At 30.4% G+C, this 14,384-nt stretch overlaps 1 protein-coding gene across 1 annotated transcript in view; it reads left to right on the top strand.

Annotated features, from left to right (window-relative positions):
* Positions 1 to 14,069, top strand: part of LOC132750061 (uncharacterized) — a 38,544-nt gene extending 24,475 nt beyond the window's left edge. The window contains exons 2-4 of the mRNA XM_060740001.1: positions 11,101 to 11,315; positions 12,006 to 12,084; positions 12,343 to 14,069. Of these exons, the coding sequence (XP_060595984.1) occupies positions 11,101 to 11,315; positions 12,006 to 12,084; positions 12,343 to 13,427 (1,379 nt within the window). The 3' untranslated portion in view covers positions 13,428 to 14,069. The remainder of the gene's footprint in view (positions 1 to 11,100; positions 11,316 to 12,005; positions 12,085 to 12,342) is intronic.
* Positions 14,070 to 14,384: the final 315 nt, after the last annotated feature.

Raw genomic sequence — 14,384 nt, 5'->3', positions numbered from 1 at the left:
GAACGTGCGCCACAGGTACTATCTTGATTTTCAGGTAACAAAGTCACGTGTCAACACAATTTATCCAACACCAACGTTACCACATAGGGAGATAAATGATAGCTGGAAAAATTCAATGAGCCTCGTGAACATCATCATTAGCTATCAAACGGTCGGTAAAAAAATCATCTCATTTTTGAATTATATATTTATTTGTCATTGCCATTCAATTAAAAAAGGGAAATTTGGGGCGTTGTCATTTCTACTACAACCGCATTAGTCTTTAATAGAAAATATTAATTATTTAAGTTGAGAAGTATATTTTCTGTTTTCAATTTACGATTTAGTTAGTTTCAATTAACTACTACGCTCTTTAACATAGCGACGTATCAGATAATGTCACAAAGTTTAGATATTGTGAATGCAAACTATTTAATGTTCATATATTCTCATACATTTTCAAAATTATGTAAGAAAATTATTTAGTAAACATGCTAAACCACGCAGCCAACTGACTTTTCCAATCACTGCAGGTGCTTGACAGTTGTCATGGAGGCACGCGCGATGCTTCAGTAACTGACTAGAAGTATCGATGTCCCTGATTGGCTAATCGCTTGGGAAATTGAACCAATTGTCACCCGTATAAATGAGCAAAAATGGGCAAGATGAAGATATGACGGTACAAGAGCGATTTGGGATGCTGGCAAATTTGTAACCGACCCGGAACATTGGATTATTGTAATTACTTCAATTAGGTACGTCTATTTTTATTTGTTTTTATTTTTTGATAGAACAGGAGCCATTTTTATTAGAAAGGCAGTATCATTTTCGACATTTTAATCACATCATGCTTCAAATAATATTATTTATTGTTTAGGTTTTTATCCGAGATTAAAGAATTGATACTCTTATGCATAAATGTTTTTATAGAAAATTTGTTTCTATGCCTTATTAAGTGGAACGTAAAAAATTGTTATAACGTATTGAAATCTAATAAATTTAAAATAACATCTTTCAATTACATCGCAAAAAATATTTAAAGAGATAAAATTTGGCACACTATCAAATAATTACTTCACATGAAATTGATTAAGTCACTTCCAGTTAAATTCTTTATATTTCAGTGACAATGTCATTTCTTGAATTATATATCCGCTCCTGATAAATATTTTTTAACCAGAAAGTAATGCCCGAAAATGAAAACGTAAAATAGTGATTATTTAATATTCCTAAAATGATGTTTGATGCGATACGTTAAGATGCTCATCTTAGTTAAAACATTGCTGTTCCCCGTAAATTATTTTCTATTTACCAAGTCAAAATAAATCTTGTTCCAAGGGGCATAGATTTAAGCAATGATCTTAAAATCTGTAATTAATTCATCATTATTACAAAAGAGAAAGGGTTTATCTTTTTGAACTGTATTTTCACTTAACAGTTCGAAATGATATAGTTACATTAATAATAACATATTATAATAAAGATAATAATATACTTCAACGGTATGATTTTTATAATACATTTGCAAGTTTATCCTTAACATTGCATGACTATATAAAGTATGTGTTAAATATTTATTAAATGATCGTAATGATTATCGTAACATAAGAAAGCTTGACGTCCTAAAATCATATTCGTTTATGAAAGTCCACTAATTCCACATTTTCTTCGTTAAAATTCATTTATTTATTTTCATTTAAAATAATATTTGTACTTTTAAAAGCTTATTTCATATGTTATACCTAAAGCAGTTCCCTTTGTATATCATACCTGTAAGTTTAACCCTAACTCAAGACAAAAAGACGGCTTTTCTAATATGTAAGATGCGTTGTACTCTGAAAAGAAAAAAAATGAAAAAAAATAACATCATCATTACATCATTATATTGTTTTCATGTATTTTGTCTATATATGTTTTTTCCTTTAGAAATGAATATAAAAATAAATAAATAAATTAATAAATAAATAAATAAATAAATAAATAAATAAATAAATAAATAAACAATATATTTCTATTAGAAATCTTTTCCTACTTTTATAGAAATATTTCAAACTTCTATTTCAATGACGCAACATAAAAGACAGTTCTTTGTATGTAATGTTAAGATCTATTTTTGGGTAAAAAATTGAAATTCAACATTGACGTTATGAATTGCTTTGTTTCGACAGCTTTGAAATCACTACTTATATAAAATGGTATTCCAGGGTATTGATAAAAGATGATGTTTTTATATTCAAAATTTACCCACTAAAAGTCCTCTTTTTCATTTCCGAACAAGTGAGCGAGTATGCTTTCATTTGATCTTTTGTATCTGTCGGGTATCATCAATTGGATCATTTCATTCTATAGATCTTTTACTGACCTAACATGATGAAAAATCTAAAATAAAATCTACATGTTTTAGATCGATCTATGTTGTTAGATACTGCAGTCAGCATATAGCATATCTGTACAACGTGTCTATGCAAATCGAAGTTAATTAGCAGTACAATTTAATTAAAGAGCCACTGCTCTTACGTAGTTGTTACACACAGAGACGCTGCAGTTGTAGAAATTATTGTTCATGCAGTTTTTGGTAACTCTTTTGTTTAAATTGCACTTCACATTTGTTTTATGTTTTTTAATATTATCATACGTTAGTAATATACTCATAATAATGTTGTTTCGAGTTGTCAAATGTTTGCGAAATATTAAATAAACTATTCTTTACTAAACAAGAACCAAGGACGGCATGTCACCAAAATGATGAAGGGGTATTGCGTTGTGGAAATTCTTGCATCAACACATGGATTATAATGAATTTCTATTGTATTAGCATTAAGGTGATTTTGAATAATATAAATCAGTATCGTAATGTTTGTTTTAATTATTCATTTTTGCACTTACCATGCCTTTATACTACGTCATATTTACACTAACTTCTAGAATGGAGGACATTGTGGGGCTTTGATTACGATAAGTAAAGTACAAACTAAGAATATTTGTAGTTACCCGAGATATCAGTATAAAACATGTTTCTTTTATTCAAAACTGTTTTATTCAATAAAGTATATGTCATCTTTAATATACTTTGTTGCAACTTCTTCGTTCAAATTTTTATTAACTTTAGAATATATGACAATGAATTATTTGATTTAAGGAATTCAAACGGGAAATTTACTTGTCTGAAAGGAAGCTGATTACATCAAAATTAGATTTGATTTGAGTTTATTAAGAACTTCAGTTTTATTTCACTATCTAAACTATTTCACTAAAAGTGGATGAGTAAATAAAATAAGATTCGTAATTTGTTCAGTAAAGCAAAAGACCCAGAATGATCACATTTGACTTAAGAAAAAACAGAGGGTCAGCAATTAATTCCGTGGGTTGTGTGTCATTTCATTATATTTGTTTTCTTCTTTTTTATAACAAATAAACGTTTTCACAACAGAATTGGGCAACACGCGTTAAAATAGTGATTCAAATCATACAATGAATTGTAATGAAATATATTCTATCTGAAATTTGTATGTACTTCAGATAATAATTATGAAACATAGAACTGTAATATGTCAATGAAATACATAACACTAACTAAAATTATCAAGCATCATGTCAAACATTATTTTCAAAACAAATCTTATCTTTATATATTTATTTGATGATAAACAATGATATTAATATAAAAGTTTATGACATTTCTTCTGTTGATTAATATTCTCGATATCTATTACTATAGCAATTGGATATGCACAGGCAACTAAGAGCAAAATTATGTACATAAAAAACTCTCATTGTTGTAATTTGGAGAGTTTGAAAATCTTAAATAGTTAATTTTGTTACATTCTGGAAGAATTTTGTACCTGAAGACCAGTAATAACACACTTTAGTATAACAAAATAACCAGACAATTTACAGTTCATAGTTAACATTTATTATCATTCACTTATTTTATTGATCTTGTTCTTAAAACAGTTAAATATTAGGTATAAAAATATAAAGCGAAAAATAGATATATCAGCCCAATCCAGATCTAAAGTTAACTACATTGTATTTTCACGTTTAATTTATTTAACCAATAAACTGCTAGCTGTTCAATCACGCATGTAGTTTTACGAGATATCCTGTGAGGTGTTACATCGTGTATACAAGTTGTACAGTTATTGTTTGCATGTCATCTTGTCATAAAATGTTGTAGGGGAATAAATCCCGAACTCACACTGCACAAGGAGCAAAGGTAATGCTTCGTCTAAAAAGTTGATGACTAATTGTAAAAATAAAGTGAAAACGAACAAGTCCAATTTTTATGTGCAATAATATCTTTTTTTAATTCTATCCTAAAAAAGAATCCTAAAAAGAATTTATTACAAATACGTCAATATGTGTAGTTAATTCACAGCAGATAATTTACTTTAATATTGTCAACATACATCCTATTCACTAGTTAAATAGATGTCAAATTTTATCCAAGGTCAAATAACATTCAACAACTCCATTGCATAAAAATATCGACGATTACAATTAAAGAAAAAAACACTGACATGCAAAAGTTCCTTTTAAATATATATCTATAACCAAAACGAACTTTGAAATAAATTAAAATTTCATCTTTTTTTTTGTTTCTTCTGTATCGCTCTTTTGTGGAACATATTTTATAGCTACAAAGTATGCCTTTGGTACCTTTGAATTTATTAACATGAATCTATCAACTAAGAATGGAGTATCAAATCTATACTCGATTTATTTCTCTGCCAACATTTAAACTTATGTATTTTACTTTGCAATTTTCTACATAATATTATTATACCTAATGTTTCAAATTTTGCCAGTTTTGCGCCAGTTTCAGTATAATAGCAGTGAGTTTTAACATTATATGAGGCATTATCTTATATTATAAAATTCTAACATTGTAATAGCAAGAAAAAAATAAAAGAGTATAGGATACAAAAGATTAAATTAAAAGTATGATTATCAAGTACATATAGTTCTGAATTCTTCTGAAAATTTTCAACACTGTCATTATCTGATCCCATTTATTAGTACTATACTCGATATTCTTAAATTGACAAATGAGCTTGAAAAGTTCTTAAAATAGGGGCACATACCGTCATGTTTGAATGATTGACAACCGTGTTTCCTTCTATAACCTACCGGATACTCTGTATCCCATTATGCACGTGTTTCATGTTCAACCATATCGCAAATGTCCATATCATCGTGCTAGCAAATGATATGCGATTAGTGAATGTCACGTGACACGGTGCATGTGCTGTGCGTCCTTTGAGCTGATCTTTGCTCCCGGAGCTATACCAGCATTTCTTGATACTGCAAAACATTTAGCAGAAAATCCAATTATTGTAACCTTAACCTTCGATTTTAATACGATATTCTACTTAACACGGGCTATAATTGGAATAATATTTTTGATTAACAATTTCAATGAGAAAACTGACACAGTGATCACGATTATTATTTCTCCGAAAATGAAAAAAGCAGAGTTATGATGCTGCAAATAAATTGCATAATTTTACTGATCAGTAATTTCTACAAATTGCAAAGCAGTGATAACATACCCACAAAATAGCCATGCAGTCATAGTTAATTGTTATATTTTTGATGAACTATTTATGAAAATATAATATTATAAAGTTAATTGATATCCTTTTTAAACTGTTCTGATAATTTCTTACATGACTGAATTATTTCTGGAGGTTCTATTCATCGGTTATATCAATTTCAAACTTCATGTGCCAATCAAATTCTCGTCAAAAGTCAAGTTGCTCTTTGACATTCTTGTCATTTGCACGTTATGCTCGATTGTTTGTTTTGGTCAAGTTAACCGCCTTGAATTATGTGTCGCCAGCGTCCACTTTAATTGACGTGGATACCATTGCGCATGTACAGAACAACGCATGCAAGGATTTTCTAGATGCCATTGTCTTTCCTATTTGTTTATAGAAACACTCGAAACTGTTGAATAGCTTTCAATCAAATATAACGTGTTTTAAACATGCGTGAAGATTCCAATCACTGTAACAAGCCAGAAGCAAACTTGAACGCTTTAATACCACCGTCGACATTATCAACATCCACTGAATGTAAAAGAAACGATTTTACTAGTAAGGACAACTACCTTTTATAAAAAGTTAATAACATGTTTTAGCATCGATAAACAAATTTACTTTGAGCTTTGAACTTTAGGTTAGTTAATCTGGGCCGAGGTTTTCCTTTCATTCCAATTTGATTATTCACTTTATGACTTGCCATTTTTATTCTATTTTTATCATTATGATTATTTTTAAGCTAATTTCATCATCAATGACGTCTTATTTCTTTAAGTGTCATGTTTAATACGTTTATGCCATAAGCTGTGTTTAAACTCATTTTTTGCTATTTTTAATGTATGCTTCTAAATTTGGGATCTTAGAATAAGAAAATGGGTTCATCCTATATATATCCTAAGTAAAACATGAAGTCTCAAAGTCTTAAATTTTATTTCTCTCTTCCACACGGAACTACCGATCGATTTTAATTTCAACAAATAGTAGAGTACAATACTCAGTTGTACTTACAGCATATTATCAGCAACGGTGCAATCTTATTCTAATTTAATAGTTTTATCTAGCGTTTACAACAATTCCCTTATTCATCTAGAAAAAAAGTCTTGCAGAAACAAAAAGATGGGAAACGCAATTACGTTGGTTTGTAAGGCAAATGAGTAACAAGTCTTTCCACTCTACGGCAATTATACTAAAAGTTAGCAGCATTTCCCATAAATCACCGCTGTTAATATTTAATTTCCTTTGTCAAATTTATCCCAAATAGCCAATCAAATAACTCAGAAAGGGAACTAATAAAATAAGAGCTGCACCAATTGAGAGAATTCGGAATGCCTCGGTGCCTCTAAATTAATATACGTGATCTGGAGTTTTGATTCGGTGAGTGGGAAAGTAAGGTGTAAAGGAGAATAATGCTTTTCTCAGAGGACAAAAAAGCAGAGAGTTCATGTTAGAGGATAGGCAATGCTACCAGTGTCATCAAAAGACAAACAAGTATTAACATAGGAAAAAAATAAACATGTCCCATTTGAAGTCAACGGGTGAAAAATTTTAACATGTATTTCTACGACTATCTAAATTCAATTTTGTAAGTATGCTGTCATCATATTAAAAGGACTCATTAGTCTCTTAGGATTGAAAAATAATGTCTATTTCTATGGCTGTCTATTTTAATCAGCTTTTCATGCCATGTGATTTCTATGGCTAACTTTTCATGCCAAGTGATTTCTATGGCTAGCTTTTCATGCCAAGTGATTGATAAACAAAAAATAATTAGATAATTTACAATATTGTATTATTTTAATTTACAATATTGTATTATTTATAAAAATGGCATATAGTGATAGCATGACATGACAAACATAATTGTTTGCATTCACTTCAGTCAATCAGTCACCACCCTCAACCAGTTTCCATATCTAGAATTGCTCATGGTCAACTTTCAATTATTAATCTGGTCAGACTATGCGGACGTGCACTATACTGGCGACAAATACAAATCACTTTTAGGTCCAACAGGACAAAAATTAGACCTAGATAAACTACACGTTAATTATGCACACGATATAAATTGAGATATATAATGGGTTTATATCTAAAATTCCAATTCTACCTAATTTTCTGTGGACTTTGTAGTTTCCAAGGCAAAACTGTTTAACAGTGGTTTTCGTTTAAATACAGTTTTGGTAACTCTTACCTAACGAAAACAGTAACAAGACAATATTATCATACTTACTTCAAATATCGTTCATTCGAATAGAAACCCAAATTTCATTTTGTATGGCACTGTTCTCACAAATTCGACATTGTGTCTGTCATACAGTGTCCGGTGTGAAATTAAATATCAAATGAAATTTCAGAATGATTATGTTACATGAGTGGTACAAACAGATCGTTATATTGGAAATTGTAGAAAATAAATGAAAATTTTTAATTAAAGATGATATAAATTTAAATAAAATTCATTTTCGTTCAGCTTAACTCTACTCCTGCAGAATGTATAGGACTGAATTTGTTCATTACATATTCAATTCCGCTAAATTACAATGAACAAGGAGAGTATTAGAAAATTCTGATAGATTATGAATTTATTTTAATTATTCTGTTCAAATTGCTATGTAACCTGAGACTTAATTCTAATATATTATTTAAGATATAATTCACATAAAATACTTCAAAACGTTCGATTACAAATATCTGATCAATTTAGCATGTTTAATTTGTTTAAAATTTGCTCAAATTTGTCAAAAAGTTAAATCATTTGAACTTTAAAATGATTATTTATATTGTTAAAATGTTAATGACAACACACATCTGTCTGTTGAGGCATAATAATAGAATTTATCAATGCAAGTTTGGTAGAGCGGGACCCCATCAATATTTTAAGGGGCAAGATTTACTCAGTGAGGGGTCTTTAGCTGGTAACGGGAACGTGTAATCTGGACCCATGTATCTATTACGTGCACATGATTTAATGCTATGCTCATACAAGCGTTTAGACAGTCCATGAATAGATACAGGGGTAAAAAGGTGGGGCAAATGTCATCATGATTTGTTTGATATGAACACGCTGAAATGTGAAGCAGATTGTTTGTATTTTATTAAATTTTGAACTATCGAATAAACTTGATAATAGGATGGAAAAGAAATGAAAACAGATGCACCGATTTTGGTATTTATCCGCGCCGTTTTTATTGCCCTAATGACCCGTAAGATAATTTACCACTTGACTGGGCATTAGTGGTTAGATTTAGACACTCAATAGGCTTCATGTCAACAAGCTAATAAAGAAAACAATATTTGTAATACTCACTGTATTATTAAAGAATTCATAATTTGTATTTAAGCCTATGATAAATGGGACAATACCAGACATTGTGTTCCTACAATAAGAGCTCACAGATGCCGCGTGGAAACAAACATAATTGTACAAATCACAATTTAAGAATTATCAAAAAAGCTAATTAATCATTAAAAATGAAGAAAATAGCCGTATTTAAGAATAAAACTATTTTGATTTAATCTTCGCCTCATTTTTAATTTACCGCATGTATTAAAACTTTTTTATCAAATGTTTACTAATGCTTGGTAAAAGAAAAAATAATAAGAAAGAATAAAAACTTAAGCTAGTGATTGAGCATTATGAATGGAAGTCAAAAAACTATTTTCATTACATTTTGTCTGCCTCCTGCACAAATTCACACTTGACCCTATTTTTTCAGGGGATTGCGTCTCACAAGTTCTAACTCCATTATAACAACATTATACATGTCCGTCCTCTCTACCGAAGTAAAATATATCACTTTCTAAAGAATTATGTGCCTTTAGTCTCGTTTAGTTCCAACTGGTATTTGATACAAATTTATTTCTGTTTTGAATAGCAATTAGTGAATATTAAACAAAATAGATTTCTACAAAACGATATTATCATCGGTAAAATGATGTTCAAATTTGGAAGTGAAAAAAAATAATATTCAATACCATAAATGCAGAAGCAATAAAGCCAAAAGAAATCAATGTTATTTTCTATATTGTTGTTTTTTTTTTCTTTTAAATTGTCCTTTCTTTTTTATACATTTTCCTTATTCTTTATATCAAGTTCGATTGTACATTTTTTTATAATTCATTTATGGATAAACCTATTTAGATATATCTTATTTTAACACGAAAGTCAAAGATTCCAAAAAAAATTACTATTTAAAATGCCTGTATATATAAAGAAATATCATATATACATGTATATACAGTATCTTTGCCATACGTAAATATCTTTTAAAAAGGTATTGCCAAAGGTAACTTTGTTGCTGATTGCCACTAAAATGATACTTATATTGATTTTTTTCAGGCACGTAATGACACTGACTGAGGAAACAACTTATCTACCATCGATGCACAGCAGCAAAGGTGACATAGACCCTGACAATCATTGGGACATTAATGACAATGTCCTTCCAATGGTACGTACATAGGCTAACTTACAGATTTCTTCATATTTCGTTAATTAGTTATTGAAAAAATGTTTGAATTCAAAATTTAAAAAATGTTAATCGATAAACCATATGATTTAATTAATCTTTTTTGTTTTTAGGTTGAAAATAAATATTTAAAACACAGTCCATGACTATGGGATTAAGTTAATTTTAAAAAATAGGTTAATTTTTTACTTTAGAATAAAATAATGTTATTCGGATAGAGCTTTATGAACAATAGTGTATCCGCATCTTTTGCAGCTCTGTACAAATATTTACAAGTAGTTTGATAATTTTATTATGAATTTTTTTTAAAGCGGAAAAAAGCTTGAAAAAATTCCAGGAAGGGCCCTGACGGTAATTGCCTTTCACTTTAAAACAGTCACGAACAGAAGACCCCGGGAGGGTCATGTAAAGTGGGGGGGAAAATTTGCGTAAAAAAAACAATATAACGCTATGATTTTAAAAGGGAATCATGTTTTGGTGAACTATATGTAGCCCATGATTTTTGGGGAAAGTTTTAAAGGGGAAAAATCCCCCTTAACCAGCAATCTGTGACAAAGCTAGGAGAAAACAAATAGGTAATACTTACTCCATAGATTCGTTTATATTTTCTATCGGATTAACAAACAAATAAAGAGCACTGGTGACCTGGTTGTTATTTTTTCTGCCTTTTAATAATGACTACTGTGTTCAAGTCCTGGTACATAATACTGATTTTTACCAGAAAGTGGCCTCGAGAGAGTTTCAAAACTATACATGTATATTCTTTCTTCACATCCGATGTTAAATACATGGTAAGAGGGTATGATTTATCGAAATCATTTATTGTTCGCCTTTAAGGTCTTGCCGGGATTAATTATTTTTCGTAGCTTAAGGAATGACTATGTTGATTGTTTAAACCTCTCCTTTAATTAGTTACATTATTTACTGTTTACCTTATATATGATCTGCTTCATATCAATTTGATTTTTTTTTCAAATATATTTTATTGTTATGTAACCTGTATATGTTTACTTTTGTACTGAAATAAAATAAATATTATAGTGTGAAACTTAAATACTAGTAAGCTTTTACTTCGTCATCTTTATCCCACTTTCTATTTACCTTTTCAGGTAAAATGTGTCCTAACCCGACATGCTCCGGTGTTCTGGATCTGTTACCATGCCGGGGTCACAGCGGCTATCCAGTGACGCACTTCTGGCGTCATTACCGAGGTGCAATTTACTTCCAGGCCAAAGGTGTTCACGATCATCCAAAACCTGAACTGAAAGCTTCAGCAGAAGCGAGAAGGCACCAGAGGTCTTTAAGAAGTCAACGACTTGGAGATGTATGACGATTTGTTATCTTTATAAAGTCTTTGAATATATCTGAAATCGCCTCTTGATAAACACACTTTAGAAACTGTGGTAACTGTGGTAACAAGAATATATTTTACTTTGGGATATGATTAAGCATGACTTAAATACCTTAATTAAAAGTAAGTGACTGATACGCTAAGGTTTGGTGTAGCCAATAAGACTGCCTCTCTCCAATAGTTTTAATGTAAGACGTATATTCATTTCATCTTAAATAGTTGAAGAAAATTTTTAGTAAAATGTGTCTATATAGACAGTTTTAGTTCCACACTTATTGCGGTGAGTGATATGCCTAAATTATCAAATCTGTATAACGTACACAAAACAAAAGAGAAAACAATGATTTATCAAATAATTGATAGAAGAATGAATGAAATATTGATAGAAAAATGAAAATGAAATTTTAAATACATTTCTTTATAGTTTTATCAGGGTCTTCCTTTTTGAAATACCCTGGTTTCATGCATAGTATTCGGAGTTCACAAAAAACAACAACACATTAATTTCACAAATAAATTAAAAATGAAATGACGAAGTCAATGTAAATGCCAAATAAAATATTTAAAATAAACACACACAAAAAACTCACGATATTATATACCTCTATGCAAAAGAATAACTTTTTTTTGTAAATAAATACTTTATTTCTTTTTTTATTTCAGGACTGCAATGGAGGTAAAATGTTTCGTAAGCAAAGGGAGGGAACTGGATTATCTCCGATGAGACATCTGCTTACACCAGGTTAGTGAACTTGATAGGTTGTTCTGGCTGTTTTGATAACTTGTTTGTCAGTTGACGTCTGTCGTAATTCTTTAAATAAGTGCATATTAACTTTTGATATTGTCATTGTTTTATTAAAGGAGCTCCGCTGAAAGCCTTGAAAACATTAAACATAGATCAACTGGGATACGCTGAAAGTTAAGAAACAAATATACTTAAGATTTAAATTGAAAATCTGCTTGATTATCTAATCAATCATAATTTTGTCTCTCTTTCTAGAAAAAGACAACATGTGTTCGTGTCCGCCATTCGAGTGTACCTGCTCAAGATTATGGGGCTTCCAAGCAAGTCCAAAAGTAGCAAATTCTCCACCTTTTCCCGCCAAAAAGCTGAATTTTTATGGACCAGCCTTTTGTGAAATCCCTTCAGGATCGGGAATGCAGTCACTATCTATTGAGATTGATACTAACAAACATTTAAATCATACAAATAATTATGGGCTATTCTCGCATGATATTCAACCCAACCTACCAACACCGTTTGTGCCAAATGTTTCTCAGATGTCAAGTTTTCCAATGGTTTCTAACCAGACGTCATGCTTTGATACCCGACAATCAGACTTTTACCCGGCTCCTGCTACGGGATTTAGGGAACCAAATTATAATACTAACTACAACAGACGAAGTTGCGAGCGTGTGGATCATTCTGGTCAGGCACAACTATTTTTACCTTCAAAGCGATACAGATCAGCAATGGAATCATGTAACGTTTTTGAAAAATCTGAAAACGACATTTATTGTTCCCCGGTAAAGAGGATAAAATCCGAGAACTCTGTGACGTTACCGGATTGTACAGTTGTCCCAAACCATTCAATAAATTCAAGAAATGAAAACACAGAGGGATTATTTGACGACAGCGTTGATTTACTCAACAGTCCATTTGAGACTGAAATTTACTCTTCACTTGTACAGAGGTTTAACGATGGGACTTTAAATTCTACTCAGTCACAACCAGGTCTTACAAACATAGCCCCAACTTCATCAGTTTCGAATAATCTAGCCGAGTTGAAGACATCACAATCAGTAGATTCTAGACCTAGATCATGTCAAGATATTTTGCCCGGTTCAACTCCTAGAATTGTTGAAAACGCTTTTCGGAACTGTAACACTGAACCAATTCAATCAACAATGGAAGCGTTTTCCGGAAATGCCGGGTACTTTCCACTTCACTCTCAGTGTATGGCACAAGAAACATCAAATCAATCATGTAGTTATGATTATGACCAAAGACTTTCTCATCAACAGGCTCAAACTCAATCACAATACTGTAATCATAGTATAAATATCACTCTTCGGTACAAATAGTTTTCGAAATATTTTTCTTTTCTTTTTCCTTTTTTGTGTGTGTGGGGGAGGCATGACTAGACAAAATCATTTCTTAGATTTTGAAAAGACTGCCTTTATATGCTATTTTTAAAAAAAACGTATCGAAAGCATGACTGTCAATATCGTTCATAGATATATATAGATGTCTGAACGATCGTCTTATGACTTGTCAATATCACTTTAATGATATGAAATATATTTCTAAATGAAAGTTCTTTGTGTATAAGATATAAACTGATTTTGTAACGAAAGTTTTATGAGTACCACTAGTCTAATTTACTTTAAGATGTACATAGAATGCTAAATAAAAGTGTGACGAGCATGACCCGTCAATATCAGTCTAAGATAGATCTATATAAATTGTTTTATAAACAACAATGTCGATCAATATAACCCAAAGATATTATCTGGCTGATAGACAATCATAAAATTCAATATTTTAGATGTTATAGAGTATGAGACAAACATTTGAACAGAACCACTTTAAGATCTAGAAATGCGAAAAGGTGCATACTTGAACCCTTTCTTTGATACAATGTGCAATCCGGTTGATAATTCTTTTAAGATATTTTGTCAATAACGCTCTGTTCAAATAGATTTTTATTATTTATAACCGGAATGGATACTTTTATACCATATGTACTTTGTTCTTTGTTCTTGAAACATGTTGAATTGAAAAATCTCACTAATAAACTTTTATATATTTGCTATGATTTTATTCATGTTAGTCCCTAATATAATAATGTTATACCTATATTCATGTTAGTCGCAAATGTAATAATGTTATACCTATATTCATGTTAGTCCCCAATCCATTTATGTTATACCTATATTCCTGTTAATCCCCAATGTAATTATGTTATACCTATATTCATGTTAGTCCCCGATGTATTTAAGTTATACCTATATTCATGTTAGTACCCAATGTAATTATGT

The sequence above is a fragment of the Ruditapes philippinarum genome, unplaced genomic scaffold (assembly GCF_026571515.1).
Source record: "Ruditapes philippinarum isolate M1 unplaced genomic scaffold, ASM2657151v2 ctg1451_1_1_1_1, whole genome shotgun sequence".
In the NCBI taxonomy this organism is placed as follows: domain Eukaryota; kingdom Metazoa; phylum Mollusca; class Bivalvia; order Venerida; family Veneridae; genus Ruditapes; species Ruditapes philippinarum.
The sequence above is the reverse complement of the archived record's forward strand: the minus strand, read 5'-3'. Positions and strand labels throughout refer to the sequence as shown.